General features: G+C 37.9%; 2 protein-coding genes across 2 annotated transcripts in view; one reads left to right on the top strand and one right to left on the bottom strand.

Annotated features, from left to right (window-relative positions):
* Positions 1-22839, top strand: part of immp2l (inner mitochondrial membrane peptidase subunit 2) — a 94079-nt gene extending 71240 nt beyond the window's left edge. Inside the window, exons 4-6 of the mRNA XM_081356907.1 lie at positions 14229-14294; positions 15067-15169; positions 22280-22839. Coding sequence (XP_081213033.1) covers positions 14229-14294; positions 15067-15169; positions 22280-22423 — 313 coding nt within the window. The 3' untranslated portion in view covers positions 22424-22839. The remainder of the gene's footprint in view (positions 1-14228; positions 14295-15066; positions 15170-22279) is intronic.
* lrrn3a (leucine rich repeat neuronal 3a) lies at positions 407-10842 on the bottom strand. The gene is made up of 2 exons (XM_081356906.1): positions 10579-10842; positions 407-3256 (listed from the first exon to the last, which is right to left on the bottom strand). The coding sequence occupies exon 2, from the start codon at positions 2906-2908 to the stop codon at positions 833-835; it is 2076 nt and encodes a 691-aa protein (XP_081213032.1). The 5' UTR covers positions 2909-3256; positions 10579-10842; the 3' UTR covers positions 407-832.
* Positions 22840-26705: the final 3866 nt, after the last annotated feature.

The raw sequence follows: 26705 nt of genomic DNA, 5'->3' as shown, positions 1-26705 counted from the left end.
CTCTGTTCATCTGTTCTCTTCATAAATAAATAAATGCATAATCTAGTCCTGTAAGTTCATGATTAAAAATGAAAATGTGAACGAAAACAAAACCTCTTAAATGTCTCATTACCATTAATATATGAAAATTAAAATGACGGGTAATAATAGATTATGATGGAATTTTTACGACCCTGTGTCAAAATGACCAACAATGAGAAAGTCTAACGCAACCACTTTCAAACCAACCAGCTTTCTGTTGGTCAACACAGATGCCCTCATGCGAATTTCCTTTTTGCGTGGAATCCTATTGAATTGACTGGATTTTCTTCAGTTTCTTCTATGTCTTCTCAATTGACAGTGTAATTAGCCAAATGAAGACAGTGTAAAGAGTAAAACACTTGCAATGAAAACAAGTTGTCATTTTCTGTATAAATGTATTTTATCACAAAGTGTTGTACATGTGTACTCTTATGATCTATTCTACAAAGCGTAGTCCATCATAAACTTGACATTGTTTATTTTACCATTGATACAGCACAAGTAGTGTTGCTACAAGCCCACAATAAAAAGACTCGGCCTCTGAGGCTTTGCACTCTGTTTAAACAATCATGCCCAACCTTTCATAAGCTGTTCTTTGATCCTGCACGAAAGAGTGTTTCTCTTCATGCTCCCCTGTGCAGTGTGACATTTAAACAATTAGTGGCTTTTTGGTAATCGATGTCAGATTTAGAAAGAAATGCCTTGGACCACAAACCACAACGGAATCCATTTAATAATGATCCAGTGGTGTGAGTCTGTATCTTATTGAGAGGGATATTAGACACACAGTCCAGTGTCCATTTCTCATCTCTCAAATTGAGATTTTGGTCAAGTCTGTTTCTGAATCATTGGCTTTAGCCCTTGACCCCCAGATTGGTTTAGTGTGTGAAGGTAATATCTCAGACTGCTGATTTCGTAATTTCCTGTAAAAGTGATCACTCCTCTGAAACATGCAAATGAACGAACAGACCATTGCAGACACAATCAGGAGAAGCGCAGTGATGCTGAATATCAGTCCGTCATCGATACCGTCATCAGTTTTTCCTATTAAGATCTCAGTGGTGCTGACATTCATGCAGTTTTTCAAATGTCTGCTTTGCAGGTCCGTAATTTCCACACACACCTCGTACTGCGTCAGTGGGTGCAAGTGTGTGAGGTTGAATGTTTTAACATCAGACAACACGTGCGCCGTGAACTGCAAGGAGCGACGCTGTGATGTGGTTGACCACTTAATATTTGACACAAGACTCCCCTTGGGCGGCACCCAAGAAATCCTCACAGAATGTGGATCAGTCCCTTTGACTTGGATGTGCAGGGATTCATTAGCCGGCAGTGGATAGTACCCGTTTACTACTACCGAGATGGATCTCATGTCAGCACCTATGAGATTGTGGGCCACGCAGGTGTACTGCCCAGCCTCGTTTTCTGTGATGCCATAAATGTCAAACGTTCCCTCAGGATGCAGGTGATACTTCTTGGAAACCATCTGTGGTGAGATTTTCTCTCCTGAAGGTGTGACCCAGTAGATCTCAGGTTCAGGATCGGCAAACGCCCTGCAGTGCAAAGACACAGAATGCCCGCTACCCACGTTAACCTGATCGGGAAGGCTTTCCGGGGATATTAGTGGCAGGCACATATCTGCCATTTCACGGAAGTGCACATGCCTGACAAGACGACCTTCAAACTCTGAGGGCCCTGCGCATAAGAGGGCATCCGGTTCCATGAAGCGGACGTTGGTCTTGTTCATATTGATCCAGCGGATGACACAGTCGCAGTAAATGGGGTTGGTATGCATGCTCACCTCCTGAAGGTTAGGCAAGGATTCCACCGTGAGATGATGAAGGGCCCGGAGCGCATTGCTATTCAGCATCAAGGACTCGAGCCTCGGGAGTTTGGAGAATGCATTTGGATGGATGTAGGAAAGTCGGGGGTTGTTCGTGGCTTCGATTTTGGTCAGCTCTGGTAGATTATGTATGGCAAAGCTGTCGATCGAAACTAACTCTGGCATGCTATTAATACCAAGTTCTTTTAGATGGATCATGTCCACAAAGTCACCCCTTTTGATCCTCTCTATGGGATTTTTGTTAAGGTCCAGAAACTTGAGGTTCAGCACTTTTCTGAGAGCAGCTTGAGGTACTTTTGGAAACATATTATCATAAAATGACACGCTTTCCAGCTTATCGAGGCCAACCAGGGCACTGTCAGGGATTTCAGTGAGGTTCATTCTGGTTAGCACAAGACTGCGGAGATTGATAAGGGGCTTGAAATTCATGTCTTGTATTCTGGCAATTGGATTCTCTCCTATCATCAAGATTTCTAGCTGGAAAAGATCCCGGAACCACTCTGTTCTTATGGCCCTCAGCTGGTTTGAATTAAGATGGAGCCTCGAGAGCTTGTAAAGCCCTTGGAAAGCCTCTGCGCTGATCAAGGAGAGTAGGTTATGGTTAACATAGAGCTCCTGTAAGTTTGGGAAGTGTGCAAGGCAATTATCATGAAGGCTGCTTAGCCAGTTCTCCTCCAAGTGCAAAGACAGAAGTTGTGGAAGGTGACCCAGATAAACATCACTCAATGAGGATATGTTGTTTCGAGATAGGTCTACCTCGGTTAGGTTTACCAGGTAGTCCAAGGGACTGTCGATCTTTGCGATGTTGTTGGCCTGTGATAGAAGTACTTGCGTGTCTAAGGGCAACCTCTCCGGCAGAGACAGAAGTCCTAGATCATTACAGTCTACAGTCGGAGCCTCATTATACACGGACGAGGGGGAGAACCAGGGTCGGACTTCACATTTGCACCGCTTGAGGCACACAGCCCTCCACTCAGAGGCCTGATCTGAGTTAGTCAGCGCAAGTCCTGCCAGCAAACAAACTGCAAACAGCAAATCTTTCATCTTGGTCCTACTCTCTTCAGCTTGTAATTGGTCCTTATGGGGTCTGGTGTTAGAGGCGTTAAATTCACAAATACAGAATCATTTGTTATGACAACAGGGTGTATCTCTGCTGATGGCAAGTCCCCCCAAAAAAGCAGCAACTTTTCCTGTTGTCGTCCTTGGTGGTGAGTTGCAGCCTTTCAATTTACCCTGCTTTGGTTTGTCGTGCATGTGAATGTCAGCATATCCTTAGGGGAATGGAAGCAGGGAAAGTGGAAATTTGCAGGGTGAGCTCAGGTTCCTGTGGGGGATGGACCACTTGTCTGCCATCGTTATTATGTTCAATCAGTCACACTCGTCACTTCCCATCTGAGGAAAATATGAGACAGGAGAGAGGTAATGAATACAGTGTCACATTAACGTCAAAAAGAGCCATATTGACATTTAGGAGCATGACGATATATTTAGACCGTGTGAGTGAATGTATTATTGCTTTTTTGTGCCATCAAATAATTCATTATTGCTGGTTTGACCTCATATGTCTACCCTTCTTACATGTATCATAGGACTTTCCTCGCAATATATTAAAATGCCAGGGGGCTTTTATGTGTGTGAGGGCAGGTGTTAAGAAAATTTGCATGGATCACCAGTTCTGACTCCTTTAGCTTATGACAGAAGTGCTCAGCTTGGGCTGTGCGTATAAGAGCATTAGTATATAATGTATATATTTTATTTTACCATTTTATAGTATATAGTCATAAGCCCTATTCGGACGGGACTAGTTTCACAGGGGGACGTTAGAGAAATTTCTGTTTCACAGACGTACTTTGAGATTTTAATCCTGTCTGAATCTGCCAAATTACCTACTGTTTTTCGTCAAACTCGGCGGTCCTCAGAGAACTCTAATCCCGTCCGAATGCGAATGTCTGTGATTGCCGAAAATGTTTTTTTCCAAAACGCTTTTTCTTCTGTTTTGGTCAACGTGAACTACCATACAATCTCTCGCTATCACGCCGGGTATTGAAGTTCCTGCTTTTTGCGCACCGATAATGGATGTAAATGTGTTCGGTACAAGGCGAAAAATAAGAAAATTAAATCAACAGAAGAGCCAAATCACGTAAACTGTTAAGACTGGCTACTGTAATATCAGTTTAAGGTAAGATTACTTTCATTTCTGTACTTAATTACATAACGTGTAAATTATATAAGATAAAACTTTTTTATTCCAGTGGGTTTATTATAAGAATCCAGTTCTATAAAATCATGATAAATGTATGTTTAGTTTTTTATACTACAATTTTTATAAAATGTTTACAAAACACTAAATACGTTAGGACGTTTTACTTTATATTTCAAAGTGCTTAATTTTAATTCATATGATCATATGCAATCCACGCATTCTGAACACGTGATCTTCTGCAATGCCCACATGTAAAACACAGACACTCCGACCTCGGTAATAAACACGGAGATGTTAGATAATGTGTGAAAAAAATGTGGTTTATTTGGAGACTGACAGGCCAGACACTTAAATCTGTCGTAACGTGCTTTCATTCCTACGCTATGACATGTTATGAATATAATAACTTACTTTAACTGCATTTATATGAAAGCCAATTTAACAACTGTGATTCCTGTCATGCGTAACACATTTAATTTGTGTTGTACATTCCTTAGAAACTTGTTATCCAAGCATACTAAGGGCATTGCTAACATTGTTTTTTATTGTCTCATAAATAGACATTAAAGCCAGATGAATGCACAGAGGGGCAATTATTCCACAATGAAGTGCTATCCCAAAGGGCTCTGTGATAACCACTGTATTTTGTCTCTCAGTGGCAGCTGCCAGTGGGCAGAGTAAGTTAATTAAAATGTTTTAAAATGTGCCTGTGAACTGCTTTGTACCTATTGCATGGTTGAGTAAAACTATATTTAAAATGTATTAAACAGTGAGCAGCTTTGTGTGCATGAAATATTTGCTTGTGCAATTTCAGTGGTCTGTGTTTTTCAATAGCATTTAATATAAATGATATTTTATCAAGCGTCTTAATAGACAAGCTGATAACTCGATTACAAAAATGGATTGACTTTTGTGTTTTGTGATAAGGATTATGTTCAATGATATTGATCGACAGCTAATCTTAATATTCAAATTTGCGAGCTTTCACAGAAAACCTCTGTGTATATTTGCTAGGTCTTACTCCATATGTTAAAATTATGATTGGTTTGCAACCTTGAGGACAGAAAGCACAAAGCCGCCTGGCTGTGTTAGATGAAGCTGTCAGTATCACTGTAGGAGCAGGTTTGCAAAAGAACCCCTGTAGGACAGTGTGCTTATGTTAGTCCGACTATGGCAGCGAGTCAACACAAGCAGGTGGGAGCTTTTTTTTTTTCTCCTTTCTCCTTGCATAGCCATCTGTTTGGTCCTGTATTCCGCTTTTTGCCAGGATTGTGCAAAGATCCCCATTCATCCCAATGACCGTACAAATTATGAGGTTTTAAACTTGTTTTAGAAGCTGCTTACTGTCTGATGTATCAGAATTAGGTGGTGTGTTGCCATGTTGAAGAGAGACTAACAAGCAATAAGTATAACAAAAACATCACTGTATTGCACACAGCTTTCCAGTCAATCAAGACGTCAAAATCAGATGTGCTCTCCTAAAATCTTCTCTTATACAGCATTGGAAGGTCTGATTTGTTTCAATGAGTCGGTTCGTTAAAGAACAGATCAAAAAGAAACGACTAGTTGATTCAAATTGATCTCATAATTAAATATATATGAAGTCATAAATACATGACTTTGGCTTTAACTGGCCAAATTTGTCTCGTGATTTAAAGCAGCTTCCCCAACAAAATAGCTGAATTATTTAACGGATAGTAAACTGCCATTATCTGTAGAGAACATGACTCTTTGTTGCTATGACAAGCGCAGCATGGATACACGAGCTGAACATAAGTGTGAACAAGTAGTGATACACACACAAGGACACATCTCACTTGCTCTCTCTAGCTCTCCCATTTTCGTCCATTTACTTTTAAGAGCTTTGCACTGAAGGTGCCCTCGCATGTTAATTTGATTTGTTCATGTATGTGTGCTTCTTAACTAAGAGAGCCCTCCGCTGTTGTTCAGGAGTGTTGTGCTCACTTCATTATGGGAAATAGGGATTTGAAATAGTAGAGAGTGCTTCTAGCTGATTGCTGGAAAGGGTCAAAGGGCAAACTATTTCTGCCCAGTTTACTTGCATCATGCATACAGATGCACAGTATCTTGCAAGATGTATAATTTACATAAAATGCTAATATGATTAATTGTGGTTAAAAATTGTGGTTGATTCTGAGTTATCGCTGAGTTATCCTCGAATCTGATTGGACATGTGGTGTTATCATAATCAAAAACAAATGTGTATAAAATATTTATTATCTGGGAAATATTTACTTTTATTAAAGTTGACACCGTGTTCTTTTTCTACCCTCCATTAGAGAAGTCTATAAGATGTATAATCCTGAAAGTAAACATAAAACTATGAAATACTTTCATAAAATAACTAGGGATGCACTGATATGAAAATTTGGGCCGATACGGTTAATTCTTTATATTTGAAAGCCGATAACTGATATATTGACCGATAAATCAAAATCCAAATTTTTACATAATTTTTGAGAGCCTGATTACAAAAACAAAAGTCTCACCATTAAAAGCCATGTCCCAAGCACACAATTATAATGTTCTCATTATAATTTTAAGTAGCCTAGGCTATATGACAGACTTGCGCTGAAAGTTATTCCAATCATATTTCAAGCAATTCAAAACCATCATGTGCGCATCTGAAGTGTCTCAGCTGAAGGAAATAATTCATTATTTATTGTCTTTAATATATCGACCAAATCTTTTTATCAGTCTGATAACAATAACATTAAAATTGCACATATATCGGCCGATACCGATATGGTGGCCGATATATCGTGCATCCCTAAAAATAAAACTGATTAAAAAAGGTGACTTTAGAAAGCAAAATTAATTTGTAATGTCAAATTTTATATTAAAGTATCTTATTAAGATTCATTATATAAATGTTTTTCATTACCAAGAGACATCGCCACCTACTGGCCTGGCAGCAGAATTCAGTGTTTTTTATCGTTTTTGCGGATCCATGTGAACGGGGATCGTTTTGACAACGCTGTCGTCTGCACGCAAAGAAAAAAACGTTTTAGATTTTAGTCCATCGTTGTCGTGTAAACGTGAAATATTTCCAAAAGAAGCTGGATTTAATGTTGGAATTACCGAACAAACACAAACAAGCGGAGTGATAGCCTACATACTGGGTTGCCCTTCCCACAGTTAAATCTGTCAAAATCCATACTGAGAGTTTTTTCTAAGTGAGTTTTTATTGGAAGTTTGTAGTGTTTTGTCTGAACAAGGCCAACAGCACTTCCCTGTCTATCTGCATGAATCACACATTTTTGTTGACAACTCGTCCTTTCCGAGAGTCAAAATCCAACCACTTTACCTGAAATATTTATGGTTTGCCTCTTTTAGGGAAAATACTGAATGAAACTAACACACATAGACACATCCTCTCGTCTAATGCAACAGACACCACATAAAGTGGCCCTGCTGCACTATGTTTTATTCACAAGTCTGGAATGAATAGAAATCTCGCCGTACTTCGGGAGCGGGGCAGCGTGCTCTTAGTGAAGCGTGTGCAGGGGGGGACAACACGAATTGGAGGTGACACCTTGTCACATTACGATGGCATAACGCAGACTGCGAAACGCCTTCCCCTCTGGTTTGTGTTTCGGGAGTGGAGTGGATCTGAGGCGGCCGCTCAGGTTTCGTTTCATACCACACATTGAGTGAAAGCAAGAGCGAAAAACGTGTGCGGCGGGCAGAATACTTAAAAACACAGCAGAGGCAGACTCTAGTGACTGAAGTTAATGGATTATACATTTTGCCCTTGACCAATTGAGTCCACCTGAGTGGTTACAGGTCCACCTCTACTTTGGCTTCAATAAAAGAAATATTATCTGTTGGAACAAAGAGGGAACGTTTTGCTGTATTCATCTCACCTTCCACTTTGGGTTTAATTCATTTACAGATTCTGTATCTGTTCAATCGATTTTTTCTTTTTCTTTTAGTTAACAATCTCTTTAAGTTGACTTGTCCAATGATACACACAACTAGTAATCACACTGTGAATATACCTGATTTTTTTTCTATTCTGTCCATTCTATTCTACTCTACTATTATTCTTTTGTGCTCTTTTCTTATCTATTCTATTTTGTTCGGTTCTGCTATGTTCAATTCTGTTCTGTTGAGTTGTATTTTATTCAGTTTTATTATGTTCTGTTATCAATTCTATAGTGTTCTGTTTTCTGCTCTATTCTGTTCTGCCGTGACAAACATAACTGTTCAATTGAACTCTTCTGCTCTATCAATGTTTTTTTCTTCTATTTCTTCCCATTCTGTTCAAGTTCATTCTGTTTTCAATATATTCTGTTCTATTCTGTTCTGATTTTTCTAATCTATTGTATTATCTTCTGTTCAATTCTGCATTATTCTATTCAGTTTATTTCTGCTGTATTCTATTTTAATTTCTCTGTTGTATTCATTGTTGTTTTCTGTTCTGTGGTATTCAATTCTATTTTGTTCTATTCTGTTTTTTTTCTATTCTATTCTATTCTATTCTATTCTATTCTATTTTACTCAGTCCTAAAATTATTTTCTGCTCTTTTCTAATTTGTTCTACTCTGTTCTGCTATGTCCAATTCCATTTTATTCAGATTATTCAATCATATTGTGTTTTCTATTCAGTACTGTTCTATATTCTGTTCTATTCAGTTCTAATCTATGTTCTGTTCCATTCTGATCTGTTCTGCTTTGCTTTGCTCAGTTCTACTCTATTTTGCTTTTTCTCTTTCATTCTGTGCCGTTATATCTATTCTCTTCTATTCCTTTGTTCTCTTTTTTATTTTATTTTGTTTATTCACTAATTTGTTCAATTTTATTTTCTCTGTTGTATTTCTGCTTTTTTCCTGTTATGTTGTATTCAGTTCTATTCGGTTTTGTTCCGCACTATTCTGTTCCATATTCCATTGTGTTTGTTTCATTCTTTTCCGTTGTTTGCTCTATTATATTCTATTCTTTGATTCTGTTCTGCTCACATACTGTACAACAAGGTAACCAAGTTGATTTCATGAGTTATAAGCTTGGCATGACTACGCGAGTGCGTTTTCCCCAGCGTCCTTTTATATATGAGCATTGTTTCCTATCACTACATGGTGTCACTTCAAACGCCTGGTGTGAAGTATAATAGCTAAGATACTACGCTGACACAGGAAAGAGTGTGTGTGTTATATAGTCCTACAGCTCTCACCTGCTCCACACTGCTGGCGAACACACTGCACGACAGCAATTAATTATGCTTCAGCACTGCTGACAGAATCCCTATAGATATATCAGCTATTTCTGTCGCATATTCTTCAGCCCTGTCTCAAGATATGTTAGCAATTTCTATTGTCCCTATTGATTTCTTTCTCCCTCTCTCTCTCTCTCTCTCTCTCTCTCATCGCTCCCATCTACACCTTGTTCATACACACGAGGCAGGGGCATGTGCCATAAATCAAAGGTGCTTAGACTATTATGTCCCTTTTTTGGTTCCTTCCATGTCCCTTTTTAACCTGTATTATTGCATTTTGATTCCAAACCAAAAACACAAATTTTGTAACCACATACCACCTACTATAAACGCCCTGAATGTCCTATTCCAGAACTGCATAGAGTTAATCATGAACTATGCTAAAGTAAACTCAAGTTCATAGCCGGTTTGTTTCACACTGCTGAATCATAACCTCTCTTACCATCTGAAATCCTTTTTCAGTTTGTAGATGAGACATGTTTTATTTTGTCTATTTTAGGCGGCGGGGTTCTTCTTTACAGAAGAACTAAATGACGTATTTCCACTCTGTTACCAATATAAAATAGCTTAACATTAATATTTTTCGTTACTTTTCACTGTAAAGCTCGAAAGCATCTTTGATCGTCACAGATTTTACACAGTGATACAGCAAGATGTATGAGACAGTTTTATGATGGTTGATCGTGCATGAACAAATCTATAGATTTGCTTTAACGTTAAGGTAACGTTTAGATAACATCCAGGTGAGTATGTGCAAGAAAAAATAGAGATTGACTGAAAGTTGCTTGCTTAAATCCTCAATTTTGATGCTGAAACATTTATTGAACAAGAAGGCCTATACTGATAACTTTTACTAAGCTTTTTTCAGAATGATATAGCTAATATATTCTCAAATTTGTTACAGATTATTCACTTATATTACTCCCAGTGACAAATTTATGTGTCTCTAAAATCCCTTGCCGTACCAAAAATCTATCATTTTCTCTTAATCACTACATCACATTCTCAGTTATTCCTCCCCTTGATACCTGTAGAGTCTCTGCATGAGATAACGACATTTCAAACGCGGATACGCAGAGCTTTCGAGATAATGATTAAAACGGAAGAAGAAGTGATTCTAATACTCATTGGTGCTTATTTAAACATTCAGAGAGACATACAGTTAGCTTACGTTAGGTTTAAAGACCTCTGCAATGGCACGCTATTAAAATCCCCCCATCATCACAGGAATCAGGATGCACATGAGTCATGAGAGCGTGAGAGAGCCGCGCTTACCGGAGAGAATGAGATTCCTTGTTTCAAACGCATAATGTATTCCTTTCTTCTCAATCTCCAGACTTGTGGGGTTATTATAGTGGTTTAGTTCCAAGTGAATTTGAGCTTTATTTGAGTGTGTGAGAGATGTGGAGTCTCTCTCCATACGGCTCTACTGGAAAAGATGCTGAGCGCACCGCGGAGAAGCGCGTATCCATCCAGCTGTGTGTGCCGCGCTCCTAATGATACACACATGCTCGTGCGCGCACCCTCCACACAGTCTCCCCGGGGACAGGCAAATTGCTGCCTTTCGTTCGCGCGTTTGGTGCACGCTGATTGGTCGAGCCGTGCTGTCAGTCAGATGAGGGCTCCCTCATGCATATATGAGCTAGAAGGGGGCGGGGCTACTACACCGCTCCATTTTAATAGTATTTTCATACTCCCACGTTCTCTCTATCTTTGCCTTGTTAACTTAATCTCTATTTGTCGTTGTCTGGAACTTTCTTTTATCTGGTGAACTATTCCTTTATGTAGTGTCCCAATGTGGATACAAAATTGGTTATATTACAAAAATCAATACTGAGATGAATTAAATTCACCATGACATAATGACAATTCTTGTTTTGTTTTGTTATTTATATATAAAATGTATCTTTATTTGAGAGTGTGAGTGAGTGTCTCTCTCTCTCTCTCTCTCTCTCTCTCTCTCTCTCTCTCTCTCTCTCTCTCTCTCTCTCTCTCTCTCTCTCTCTCTCTCTCTCTCTCTCTCTCTCTATATATATATATATATAGATTACTACCAATACTATTTTTTGAAAGAGGAGTCTGGACAAAATATTATCTTTTTGGGAGCCTTTAGATAAGTTATTCTTAACACACACTCAACTGGGCTCTTGCAGTTACTGCAAAATCTTACTTGACAAATCAGAATATATTTTCCCAGCATGCCGTATGTAACACTTGAGATAAACACCAACAACATTCAGGCCTGCAGAAGTAATGAAAAGCACAAATCAGTCTGAGCGTCAGGGCTGTTGCAGAGGAGGTGTGTGTGTGTGTGTGTGTGTGTGTGTGTGTGTGTGTGTGTGTGTGTGTGTGTGTGTGTGTGTGTGTGTGTGTGTGTGTGTGTGTGTGTGTGTGTGTGTGTGTGTGTGTGTGTGTGTGTGTGTGTGTGTGTGTGTGTGTGTGTGTGTGTGTGTGTGTGAGCTAGAGCTGTCTGAAGCTTTAACGGCGCATATGTTCTGACAGGAAGCTTGAAGTGATGTACAGTGGCGTTCGGTGCATTTTTTTTATTTTTATTTAAATCTGAAAATAAATTTTACATTTAAATAAATAGATGAATTTTATAACAGAAAAGTTATGGCATAAAGATAGTCTCTTTTGGGACCACATTATGTACTGTAGGTCAACAAAAAACTTTACATATGTTGTTTAAAGGGTTAGTTCATGTTTCAATTTCAATTACATAGAAGTCTATGAAGGAGTGTGCCTGATTTAATCAAAGATATCTTAATTTGTGTTCCGAAGATGAACGAATGTCTTACGGGGTTGGAACAACATGAGGGTGAGTGATTACTGACAGAATTTTCATTTTCAGGTGAACTAACCCTTTAAGTCGGCATGAAGCAGAAGTTGTGATAGTCTTTTCTAACCTATTATGATGTATATATCTGAGTGAAATAACTTCTCGAACAAGAAAAAAATGTAGGGCAGGACTTGATTTTGTCCATTTGGATTTGATTGGATGTTTGTGGTTTGCTATTGGTCGATCTCATGTGAGTGACGGGTTGATCCCGCCCTCGCTCCAGTAAACACGTCATCAGAGAAGAGATGAGATGATGCTACAAGAGGGAGGGGAAATTATTTTTTATTAAAGATTATGAGGGAACATGAATTAAAAAAAATAATATTGTGCACAGAGAAATCATTTATAATAAATTCTTACAAAATTTCTTACTGATATCTAGTAACAGGTTTGGTTCTTATATACCTAGATTTTCAAGACATGGTGTTCAAACTGTCACAAAGAAAGTAGGCAATTTCTCACTGAAGTGCTTGCTCAGCATGTGAGAGACGTTTGGCACCAAAGTACACACTTCAGCTGTGAGAAGTCATCTCATAAGAAGTCTTATAGGGTGTGTCAGATGAGAAAGCGTTCTTGCAGAAAGGCAACAAGCAGAAAAGATTACCGTACATGAAATTCCATAAAGCATGGAGTGACAACCAGTGGCAGAAGGTTTCAGAAGTTTGCAGTCTTCCCGAAGATGAGGTTGTGGCTCGGTCACGGTCAGGGTCATTGTGGGTTAATGATGTGAGGGATCAGGTCAAAATTGATGGGACAAACACTACAGATATAATACTTACAGAGCCGTGAACTCAACATAAGTGAAGCTGTGTGGGATCAGAAGACCTGGAAGTTAGGGACATTGTGATTGACAGGCCTGAAATTTTCCTGTTGTCAGTCATTTTTTCCCTTAAAACTCATCTTTGGTCACCAAAATTACATATTTAAAAGTTTTTTCCTTGAACAAAAATTTCTTCTTGCCTTAAAATAGCTTGAATGTAACTCTACACCCTTGCCTCATTTAGTATACGTGGTTCTATGAATATTCAAATTAGCCCCGCCTCCACTCACTCGCACCAGCTCAGAGATTCATTGATGTTGATGATGGTCACACGTTGAGGTGATTGGTTACAATGTAGTTTGTGACGTCAGAAACACCAGCGACTTCAAACTGCATTTTTGAGAGCAGTTTTAAGGAGAAAATACTCAGCAATGGTGTTGACTTATGAATTTGCACATGGTTTATCTTAAAGCATATTAAAAACACCACATAGACATAAACAACATTAAAAGCTTGATTTTCACCACAGCGGGACTTTTAATAACTTTAAAGAGTCATGGAAAATGAATTTTTATTCGATTGTGCAATGTATTATGATTATATATTATGTCTACAATATGATATATCTATGATATAATATGGTTTTAGTATTATTTATGCTATTGTAGTATTTATTAATATTTTCTAATTACTATTTTTTCAGTTTTCATTTTAGTTTTAGTACATTTTATAAACTTTTGACATTTAAAAAAAATATTTCTTTATTTTCTGATTTTCTTTTAAGTTTTTCATCTAAAATTTCTATTTTATTTCAGCTTTAGTCAAATTAACAAAAACTATGTTTAATAGTTTTTGTTTTTGTTACTAATCGAGAAATCCTTATTGCACTTAATTGGAAAGGTCATGTAAAATTGATAGAAATTCATTGTTGGATATTATGGAAGCCTGTTTACATTAAAGATGAAAATAATAAATCTAGTCACATTGTGAGTTATAAATTTGCAAGATGCATTTCCTACATATAAAGTCACATTATGACATGTAAAGTCACAATTATGAGAAACAAAGTTGCTATTTTCAGTAAAAGTTTTTTTGATCTAATAATATTACGCCTCTGAAAAATCAAGAGTTTTGACATTTCATAGAGTCTTTTCTTGACTTACTCTCCAACAGATAAGACCAATCTGGTCTCGGAAAACTGTTCCTAATGCCCCATAATCCACTGAGCTGAGCAGTATCCTCAAATAAACCGAGAGCAGTTCTGTCATCAGTATGCAAATGCTGTAGCCAGCCGTACCATCTCATATCTGTTCACTCCTTCTGTAGGAGCCCGAAGAACCCTCAGCAGAAGATCATCAAACGGGTCATTGGGATCGAGGGTGACTTCATCAAGTAAGTTTGTTCGAAAGTTGTTGGCGGAGTTAGAAATGAACCTCCAAGTTTGATGTGGCCTAGATGGCTTTATGATTGATTCTTGGGTTGAAATGGAAGAATATTGTTTTGTTGCCACTAAAATGTTGCCTGAGAAGTGTTTACACAGACTAAAAGGCCTTTGTAGCAGCAGACAAACCGCTAGAAGGATCTGTTTGAGCTTACTTAACACGCCAACTGAGACTCTGCCCTCTTTAAATGCTTGTATCGCACAAAATGCACCATTTAGCCGTAAGTATCATTAAACATTAATGTCTCATCAAACCATTTATGGCCAACAACATTACATCTCAAGGTGATCTTGGGATTCGGTCGAGGAAATCCCAGGCTTGGTGACTTCGAGAGTTTGATTTCAAAATGATTCATATGAAGACAAAGTTAATTTAGTTTTATGATGGGTGAGGTTGAGAAACTACCATTAAAAATCCTAAAATCTCCTCCACGCTCTCGCTCTAGAGCGCTCACAGCACTGCCTGCAATGGATATGAGCTATTGCTATGTCAGAAAGTCATCTTAAATATAAAACAAAGACTGCAGCAGCTGTGGGAACATTAATTATTGATCTTAGATTTAGAGAGCGAGGCAAGAGCCAAATGCAGGATTGGTGGATACATGTTGCTGGTCAACTGTAAAATAAACAACGAAAAATGAAAAATAGCCTGGTTTTCCTGCATTAAGAGCAATCAGAATCCATTAGTGTGTTAACACATCTTTTTCTTTTTTCCTTTAACAGAACGCTGGGGTATAAAAACCGTTTTGTAAGAGTTCCAGATGGACATCTGTGGATCGAGGGAGACCATCATGGCCACAGTTTCGACAGCAATACATTTGGACCGGTAATCTATTAATTGCTTGCTAAGAACAAAATCTCTAGTCAACATTGAAGGATGGAAACAAGTTATATCTAGTGGCCACAATTAGAAATGAACTCTTTTGACAGTGTAATATAAGCAACCACCAAGCATAGCAATAGCATAGCAATGCCTTGCGAACCACCAACCGCATCTCGACGAGTTTCGCATTACACGCGTTCTCTTAAATCAACATTTTTAAACATACTCAAAAACATTTTTCAATGTTTTAAACATAATGGATGATTTGATTTAGTAACTAAAATCACACATCATCATATAACACTTAAAGGTGCATTGCGCAACATTTCATGTTAAAAATACCCGTTTTTCTAACCCATACATGCTTAAACAATTGCCTGATGGGCTGAATGAGCCCTTCTCTGATCACTGCGATTGCCTCTATAATCCTGTACAGTAAAATAAATAAGAGGGATTCGGGTCGTAATTTGAGACTGGGCGTGACGTCATGCGCGTTCAGTTGCAGTGTTGCAGTTTCGCTTGTCGTCAGATGGGGCATAGTTCTGCAAAAACTCAGAGACTTGCGCAATGCACCTTTAAGTATCGTCCAGGGCTAGTTGTTGATGGATGATACTTAAGTGTTAGATGATGATGTGTGATTTTAGTTACTAATTAAGTGTGCTTGCTGAAAGCGCACACTTATTGTTCTTCTTAAGTTTTCTTATTATTATTATTATTATTATTATTATTATTATTATTATTATTATTCCCGGGAGAAAAATTTTGGCCAGCTCCTGCGCCTAGACCCTTTGAGACAGAGACACCGTTCCAACTTTAAAACGTTCGGTCAGTACCGGTGTAAGTTGCTCGCGAAGATGACATCACGAGTCCATGTCGTTTGTCCGCCATATTGGATTGAACAGAAAGCGAAACTAAAGTTTCACAGGTCACAAATTTGGTCCGAACTTCACGAAACTAGACGTACATGATCATTGGAGCAAGCCTCATCAAAGTTACTAGAAGGATTTTCGATTTTTGGAAGCGTTTGCCCGTCACAGCCAAACGAAATCAGCGGCGTAGTCGCCAAACAGGAAGTCGTCCATATCTCAGGAACTCTGTCACATATCGAAACCAAACTTTATACATGAACTCGGGACTCCAATGTAAGGATGTACAAGATCTGAATTTTTTTTATTTTTTTTTTTTTATTTCAGGCTAATAGACAAACCCATTTACCTATGTCTATGCAAGAGTTTCACCTTTTAATGTTAGGTAATGCATTTAGACAGTAGGTGGCACTGTTGTATTACATTTCACAGAGCAGCCAAGTCAGTGTATAGACTGCATTCGTTTTTACCAGGTTTGTCTTAATAAATGCAGGCATGAATTTCGTTTTTTGCATTGGTCTATTTTAATCATCTTCATTTATTAATATATACAGATTTGTATGCATGAATTGTGCATTTCCAATCCTCAAAGCAGTTAATAAAAAAAAAAAAAACACTTTATACAAAATACATCATGCTCTTCTTCGATAACCGAACAAACAATTAATTGTCTGTGGCTGTGTTTGTGCGCGCGGGAAATATGCTGCGCATAACAATAGAAAACAAGGAGAAACGCGCAGTCACATGCTCAAACAATCAACAACGTCGCTCTAGAGGTGCGTTGTGGACTGCGAAGTGGACTTCACAGGGTATTCCGCCATCTTAAGTTAGAGTCTAATCCGAAGGGAGTGAACATGTTCAGTTCGAAGGGCACTGCGCACGGCATAGGGAAGAAGGGAACATCGATACATCACTTCACAGGAAGTGGAGAGCGATGATCACACACCCAACTGTCATTTCGCGCATCAGGTCATCACCAGTCAGAACGGTCATAACTAACGATGGAGGAGTTTACGTATGTGTGTAAGTAATACATTTCGCCATTGTTATACAAATGACAGTATTTTTAACGGTTATTGTTGTGAATATTACATATACTATTTTTGATGATTATAATTTACCTCAGTGAATGCAGCCAGCTTAGCTAGTTTGTGAAGTAAAGTGATTTTATTTTAGGTAGTTGTAAAATAGTGCAATATAATTGTAAATATATAATATAATAATAAAAATTAAAATATGAATGTAGTCCTATATATATTTGTTATATCATAATCTGCGCGACTCCGTCGTTGACTTTCTTTGATGACATTTGCTGGGTGTTTCTAATGAGCGGTTATTGTCAGTGAAGTCCACTTCAACTGATATACCGTGCTCAGGGAGTAGGGGAGCAGTGAACACTGCATATGGACCCTGTCGAATGGAACGCACATTAGATGTGTAAAAACAAGTGGAAAGCGCGAGCGCGCCGCTGTCTCCTTTCGCTTGTTCTCCTGTGGCGTCTGTCGTTGCTATGCAACCATGAACTGCGCTCTCCATGATGACAAGATCTGTGTCTGAAATCGCTCCCTATCCACTATATAGTGCACTATTTAGGGTGTCGGCCATTTTGTAGTGGTGTCCGAATTCTGAGTGAACGACATCATTCCCTACATTCTTCACTACTTTTATCCACAATCCTCTCTGAATTCGAGTGTACATACGATGTACACTTGCTGAGACACTATTTCCCACAATCCACCACGATAAGGCGATTGAGCGCGAATGAAAAATAAACAAAAATGCCACCATGGCAACGGTGCACCCGAGTTAGAAAACAATCATTTATAAGACCAGACGCCTGGTTATTTATTTATACATACCGTTATGTCTATATTTGAAAAATCAAATGTGTTGTGTAGTGTTTTGTTCTCTTTTATTTTCACATATAAATTAAAAAAGTAAATAAATATGACAAGCAAGTGTTTTTATTATCTTTTTTTTAATCAAATAACGCAATAAACGTGAAAAATACATACATACAATGGTTACATACAATTCACACAGCCAAAAAAAGGAAATATTAAAGATGGGTAGGTAATGTTTATGACAAATTGTCTGAGCTCTCTGGCGCGTGATAATTATGTCAGCATCCAAATTCTTTGCTGATGTAGTGCACTCAACTGCCATTCACTATGTAGGGATTAGTGAACGAGTGAGCGGTTTCAGACACAGCTAAGGAAGTATCAGCAAAAGATTACTAGATTTCTAGCCCTTGCATTAGCTTTACTACTAGATATATTTATGGAGATGAAAAATAATAAGGCGCCCTGTACAGCTATGATCAGCTTTTCGGCCGAGCATTCAATGTTGTTACGCTGCAAGCTGATGGTTCGTTGCTGCCGCGCTCTATCACTCGCACACCATAAAGAGCAAATTGTTTTTTAATGTTTCAATTTCGTGATTAAAATGACATAATTAGGAAGCGGATAATTTCTTCATAAACAGCTCATTATGACTCAATGTTAGAATGCTGCACCTACACTCGATAGTGTGAATAAGATCAGCGCAACGCAGACCACTGCATTGACAGGGTAAAACACATGATCTGTCTACGGCCAGGGCTCAGCGGAAGATAGAAAATGCCGGTCCAGCGCTGATTGAGGATTTAAATTCGAAAATAAAAGACAGTTTGACATCTTTTTTCTCACATTCTCGCATTTTTTCTCGCATCTATCCACTACCTGCTAACGTTAGTGCACTGCACCCGAGCAAGCACACTTTGCAGTTCCTCCGGAAATGCATTTTTCTAGTTATATTTAATATTTAGCATTAATTAAACCTGTTAATTGAGTGTGATGTTAACAAATAATCAATTGTATAAAAAGTGAAGAAGGCCTGAGAACCGAAACGTTTGTGTTTTCCTCCAAAATAACAAAAGATTTTGAATTTTGAGTGTGAATCATAACTGGATTCTTAATCTTAATGTTACTAAAAAGATGTACGCACCAAAACGAGACGAGAGAGCGTGGTGTAAACGACCTTGTTGATTTGATTTAGTAGCATAAAACATTTTGTTTAACTGATATTATTAGGTATGGGGATTTAGAGAAATAAACATATTAAAAAACATAAAATATAAGCTCAAAATAAGAATAATGATAATGTTTTATTCATGTTACTTTACCAAAAGGTTTCAAACCAAGTTTCAAAATAACATCAACAACATATATTTTATATATGTTATTAATAATATTATTTATTTTTAATATTTTATATATACATACCATTCAGAAATTTAGCATAAATGTTTTTTTTAAAGAAAATAATACTTTTATTAAACAATGTTTATAATGTTGCAATAGATTTGTTTCAAATAAATCTTGTTTTTAATTAATCAAAGAATCCTGGAAAGATGTATCACAGCTTCCACAAAAATATTAACTGTTTTCAACTTTGATAAAAATAATAAGAAATATTTCTTGAGCATTAAATCTGCATATTGCTGATGCTGAATTACATTTGAAAATATATTCAGAAAGAAACAGTTATTTTAATAAAATTTTAACAATATTACATTTTCACTGTATTTTTGATCAAATAAATGCAGCCTTGGGACTTCTTTTCGAAAACATATTAAAAAAAATCTTACTGACCCCAAACTTTTGAACGGCAGTGTAGGCCTAAATAACATACATAACTAGTTATTGAATTGCCTATAGCAGGCAAAGATGCATTCATTTGATATGAATATGAATTTTCAATTTCAAAATGAAACATGCAAAATAAGTATTCAGGTAGTCAATTTCTCTTGATGTTATACATTCGCCTGATGCCACAGGTGACTGATGAAAACTGCAGTTTCAAAGGATGTTTTCTGGAAGCCACAAATAGATTTGGTTATAAAAAATTCAACAAAAAGACAAAGATTGCCACTTTCTGGGGACTTTGTTAACAGCCTTGATGTGCTCATCTGTAAGGTATATAGATTGAGGTGTTATTGGTTCTTTGAAGATGCTTCTTTGCTGCACGGATCCTCAGATACATTATTAAACAGAGAAGTGATTCCTTCTCCCATCTCAACTCAGACTGTGACCTCTCACTACAGTCATTCACAATACATCAAGATCTGTTGCTCAGAATCGTCCTTGAAATGTTTAAATGTTGGGTTTTGCTTACTTGGACTGAGAAGGAAAAACAAATGGCCCTGTCTGTTAAATCACTGACTCAGCATGATTTTGTTGCGTACCTTCAGTACTCGCTGAGGTTTGTCCTCCGGCAGATTTTTAATGATGCTTCTTGTCAGAAAGCAAATGAATAAGTTTCTCACTGAACCACATACTTCCTAGGTCTCTTTTATTATTGTTTCACATCCATTACCCAAAACGCTTTCTGTTCTCTCCAAAGACCAGGCCAGAACATGCAAGGGAGGGATATATTTGGCGAAAAACATTGTTTTAAATTACTATGCAAATACACTTGTTGGATGTTTCAGGCAATTGCTTTCACTTTTATCAGTAAAGACTGCACTTTTACCTTCACTTGATGTATAATAATGCAGCAAGATGTGTCTGTTTGGAGGGAAAACCGTGTCTTTTTTTTCACTTAATGCCCTTTTCAAGACAACATTTAAATCTTTCTGAGAATTTAGATTGATCTTCAATTCTGCGTTGGCTTCTAATGTTGTGGTTTGAAATATTTTTATTCTAAAAAATACTGACAAGACTCCAGCGTTTCCCAAAGCACTGATTGAAAGTCAGGTCACAAAATCCTGACTGTGTTTATTTTGCCCATAAAACAGCAAAATGTCAAACGGATTCGACTCAGACATCCAATTTGTGGAATTAAAGCGATAGTTCAGCCAAAAATGTAAATTCTGTCATCGTTTAGCCTACTCACCCTCGTAGGGCTGCATAGGACTTTCTCCTTTCTGCAGTGGAACACAAAAGGAAGAAAGTAGAACGTTTGTGGGTGAAGACTGGAGGGTGAACACTTTAAACCACTGATTTCTTCGAGGGGAGGGTCTTTTGCAGCTTTTTGACCAACATTCGACCACATGTGCGTAAGCAATCCGGTCAAATGCGTTTTCTACTACCTCTGCAAGTGGTCGAAAGTTGACAAGCTCAAAACGTTTTAGACCCCGTTTACACTTGTATTGTATTTAGCGTCGTCCACTTGTGATCCGATCGATCAAAGCGCATCTTTATACCAGGTGTAAAAAAATGACCAAAAAAAAAACCCACAAGAAATTACTAATCCGAAATTGCAAATCCGTCGATCTGGGCTTTGTTTATAAAACAATCATCGTCGAAATACAGGGAACAAACAGTCTTACACAACTCCCTTGATGCTCTGAAAAAACAAACTCCATCCACTGGTCCCTTAACGCTGGGAATCTTTGGGAATCTGTGCAGGGTTGTCTTGCCCTGGCAACCAAAAACCCACTTCTTTGGTGACATTGACTTTCCTAAAGCCGAGCATAGCGCTTTGATGAGGTACTGCTTTCGCTCTCTCGCTCTGGTCTACGAGTGCGCGCGCGCCCGCGCTATTCATGGAGAAGTGCCCTTAGGACCCATATAAGGAAATTCCGCCCCATCTGACGTCACACAGGCCATACTCGAAAAAAAACTTTCCGAAACTTGTGACAAACCGGAAGGACAATTTTTGGCACAGAAATACTAAATAAATTTAAATAAATAATAATTTTTGAAACTTTGTCCATGTCTAGCATAGGAATCCAACTCTTTAACAGTGTAAAAAACTCAGTATGCATGAAATAGCATTTCACCCCCCCCCCCCCCCCCCTTTAACTATTAACTATTTAAATATGAACAAACACTACTAAAATAATTCTGGACTGGTAAGATTCTTCTCAGAGCTTCTCTGTAGTATTTTAAACTTGTGTTGCGGTCTCGTCATGCTGTTAAACCCAAAGATTTGTGAGGTCTGTATCATCCCTTGCAGGTTGAGTACATTATCACCCCTTCAAGTCCCTCGCAGGTATTTACAATACCCTCCAAATCAACGTTTTTTTGGGAGCTTGTTGGAATGTCTCCCATGTCCTTCTGGCTATAAAAAGCAATGAGGTCCTGTTTTCTTCTAGCTAGAGATATATTGCTTTGTATTCACTAGATGAGAAAAGCATCTAATTCTTGTTCCAGTTGGTCTTTGTTAAACGACAGAGCTACTTTCTCCTTAAGAAATTGACCGTTTTGTTTGATTTTATAGAGCTTTTGGTGGTAGTTTAACTTGATGATTGTGATCTCCGCAGGTTTCCCTGGGTCTTATCCACGGCCGGGCGTCTCACATCATCTGGCCGCCCAGTCGGTGGCAGCGGATCGAGCCGTCTGTCCCATCAGACCGAAGACCACTGTTAAACTGGAATGGAGCGACGGACGACAGTAATGATGACTGAAATGAAGGACATCCATGTCAACCCTCATGTACAGTAAATGTAAAGTCATGTGTTGTGGACTATAGAAATGTTCTTGTTGAAACCATGTGGGTTAAATCAGATCCTAAGAAAGACTATGCAGTTTTTAGCCCCAGTTTAGGCAGATTTTGACTGTTTTGACCGGTCTGTGCCAGGTTGATGATCAAATGACACACAGATAAAGGCAAAATCTATTATACACTTAGTTCTTAGTAATAAACACATTGTCATACAATCATTTGCCAAATGATTTATTTCTAAAGGTCAACGTTATACATATATATTGTTTGTAACATGGACAAGTAATCAGTATCACAGACCATCAGCAAGTTAAACTTATTAATTTTTGAAGAATTGTCAAATTAATTCTTCAAAAATAAAAATATCATTACTCCGGTCTTCAGTGTCACATGATCCTTTTATTTGGTGCTCAAAAAACTTATTATTATTATCAATGTTGAAAACAGTTGTGCTTCTTCATATTTTTGTGTAAACTAGTTGTACTGTCACTTTTGATCAGTTTAATGCATTCTTGCTGAATAAAAGTGTTAATTTCTTCCAAAACAAATCTTAATGACCTCAGACTTGAACGGTAGTGTATGCATATTCAGATTTACAAAACAGAAGTTTACTGATTAACTTAAAATTTTAAAAACCCATAAGAAGAATTATTAGAGGAAAGTATAGCATTTAGTAAAAAATATACATACAGTTGTGGTCAGAATTAATGGCACCCCTGGTAAATATGATCAAAAATGTCTGTAAAAAATAAATCTGCATTGTTTATCCTTTTGATCTTTCATTCAAAAAAATGCAAAAATCTAACCTTTCATTGAAGTAAAAGAATTGAAACTGAGGGGTAAATCACATTATGAAATAAATGTTTTTCTCCAAAACACGTTGGCAACAATTATTGGCACCCCTAGAATTATTTACGAGTGAAATATCTCTGAAGTATATTCCCATTAATATTTACCTTTTTTAGCACACCAGGGTGACTAGGAATATGAAATTGTCCAACTATGACTTCGTGTTTCACAGGAGTTTAAACACAAAGGCCAAATCCCCTTAATCATCCATCACAATGAGTAAAACCACAGAATATAGTTCTGATGTGCAGCAAAAGATTGTTGACCATCACAAAATAGAAAGTGGCTGTAAGACAATAGCTAAAGAATTGAAAATCCCCATTTTGACCATCAGGGCAATAATTAAGAGGTTCCAATCAACTAAAGATGTTACGAATCTGCCAGGAAGAGGACGTGTGTCTATATTGTCTTAATGGATGGTGAGTGGCCAAAGAATCTCCAATGATCACAGATGGAGAATTGCAGAGATTAGTTGAGTCTTGGGGTCAGAAAGCCTATAAAACAAAAACCAAACAACCCCTACATCCCCACATGTTATTTGGGAGGGTTTCAAGAAAAATCCTCCTCGCTCGTCCAAAAACAAACTCCAGCATATTCAGTTGTCAGACACGACTGGATCTTCAAAAGGAACTGGATTCTGTGGTCAGATGAAACAAAAAAGAGCTTTTTGGCAGCAAACACGCTAGATGGGTTTGGTGCACACAAGGATAAAAAGTACCCCATGTGTATGGTTAAATATAGCGCTGGATGTTATATGTTGTGGGCCTATTTTCTTGCTGGAGGTCCTGGACTTCTTGTTCAGATACATGGTATTATGGATTCTAGCAAATGCCAACAAATAAGAAATCAAAACCTTACGGCCTCTGCTAGAAATCTTATAATGGCTGTTATCTTGGCAAAAGGAGGTTGCAAAAAGTATTTAATAACAGGGAGCCAATAATTATGGCCAGCGTGTTTTGGAGAAAAACATTTATTTCATAATGTGATTTACCCCCCACTTTCAATTATTTTACTTCAATGAAAGGTTAAATTTTTGCACATTTTTTGAATGAAAGATCAAAAGGATAAACAATGCAGATTTAATTTTTACAGCGATTTTTGATCCTATTTACCAGGGGTGCCATTCATTCTGACTGTATAAATATAATATATATGCACATGTGTAGTTAATATAGTGGCTAAAAAAATAAAATGCTCTTAAACTTATGAAACCTTGGTGTGGTAATAGTCTTCATGGCAGCTATTTGCAACTTCTAATATATTTACTAAGTCAAATTAAGCCTCTGCTTGTGTCATATCTGCTATATCCACCTGTTCTGTGCTTGTTATGAAGTATTTCATACGCACAGATCCAATGTAAAAGCACAAATGGCTGCATTTTTGTATTGATCTTGTGCTCCCTAAGATAGATTTGCACTTAAATGCTATAGCAATGAATTTTCCTATTGCTCTAAGACAGCCTTCCTCGAGGACGTCGAACATCATGCAAGACTAAACTCGATAGGATTTAATATGAGTGGCCACAGGTCAATACGGATATTCGCACAAGGCTGTGATGAGTTCAATGGCTGTCAAACATAAATCAACAGAGACAGCCCTGGGGCGCTGGGGAATAGACACAAATCTTAGGATACTGCCGGAACCGAAGATAATGGAGCCGCAGCCAAGCGGGGCTTGAGGATCCTTGATTTTTACGGTGTGTGCGTGTACACGGCAGAAACGTGTTTTTCACGTCTGACATTCTGCGTTCCTTGCCCATTCGGAGTAAATAAGATATCTTGCATTGGTGACGAAGCATGATTTCAATATCAAGCTTTTAATCATCTCTAGAAGGACACGGTGAACGAGCATGTCATAGCAACCTATTTCAGTGCCCACAAAGCTCTTCAGAGAGGAAGCAATTTCTCATTGAACATGACAACCACATTACATTTCCACAAGAGGAAATTGAAGCTCCAAATTGAATTTACCTTATACAGAGTCAAAGAGATGCGAGCTTTCACACGTTGATGGAAATGCAATCTGAATTGTGTACGTTTCACATGAAGCTGTTTTGGACTGTGGATACATTTAGTTCACATCATGTTTTAAATGGGTTTATGCTGCTTTCCAGACAACTCAGAATTTGAAATGATATCCAACATCTGATCTCAAGGTGAGGCGGATATGGTGGATCAACCCAGAGAGATCGTCCAACGTCGTTTCCAAGATGATGCCGACCACGGAAACTTTCCATTGGTCCATTTTTATGTGGAGTGAATTAAGAATTTTTATTTTTGGGTGAACCTTTTCATTGACATGCCACATGTTCAGGTTAGAATGCCAAACTGGTTTCATTAAATGTTGACTTTGTTGCTAAAATACACTCAAAAATAGAAAAAAAGCTCAGTTATATGTGTGATGCGGTACTTTAGGGAATATTTTTTTTTATATTTACTGCGCAGCTATGCTTGACACTGGAATATAAAGGCTCTATCTTTAATTTGAAATATATTCATATTCAAAGTCAATGCATAAAGTTGTACCAGATTGCAGAAACAAATTATGCAAAAAAAAAAAAAAAAAAAAAAGATAAGGATAATCTTTTCCCTCAGAGCCACTTTATGATGTTGTGCCATTTTAAAAATGATTACAGTTCTTATTGGAAATACCAGAAAAGGCTGTATAAACTATCAGTCAAAAGTTTGAAATTATTACGATTTTCAATGTTCTGTAATGTGTGTGTGTAGGCTGAAACTTTCGCATCCCCATAAAGAGGCAGAGGGTTGCTTTTTCCAGCTCTATTCGCTCGTGATATGGCAACAGGCTGCAGATTCAGACTGACCCAATTAAAACACCGTCCTCAGCTCTGGGCCTCAAGGCAGCTTGCGGTTGTGTGGTTTCACTGATAAGCAACAGAGCAAAGAAGCCGCTGTATTATAACCTGGCTTTTGTGCTGACATCCCCTTAAGGCCTCAGTAATGGCAGCCACAACAGGACATTTGCAAAGGGTAATAAGCTCATTAACTGATTCAGAATGCATGTGGCTTTTCGTATGCTATCAGTGCACACTTTGCATCTTCTTGTCTGGACCCTAGGGTATTTTTGAAAATAGGTGATTGTAATAATATATTGGAAATTAGTGGTTTTTGATGGTTATCTCAGGTGTGGGATCAACCCGAGAGAAATCTGAAAAGTTTTCTTTCCTCCTGGGGGTGTGAACCTTCATGGCACAGCAATTAAAGTGCAAGGAGAAATGCTGCATTTACAGGTTGAAATTAAAGTCGGCATGAAACAGAAGTTGTGATAGTCTTTTATCCACGAGTGAAATGGCTTCTCGAAGAAGATCAAATGTAGGGCGGGACTTGATTTTGTTTATCTGGAATTGATTGGAATGTTGTGGTTTGCTATTGGTT

Source organism: Scardinius erythrophthalmus (assembly GCF_964197995.2).
Source record: "Scardinius erythrophthalmus genome assembly, chromosome: 24".
Classification (NCBI taxonomy): Eukaryota; Metazoa; Chordata; class Actinopteri; order Cypriniformes; family Leuciscidae; genus Scardinius; species Scardinius erythrophthalmus.
Note: the sequence above shows the minus strand (reverse complement) of the source record. Positions and strands in the feature narration are given on the sequence as shown.

Bases quoted from the DNA above. Each gene is read 5' to 3' on its own strand.
- lrrn3a (XM_081356906.1), bottom strand. From the start codon at position 2,908: ATGAAAGATTTGCTGTTTGCAGTTTGTTTGCTGGCAGGACTTGCGCTG.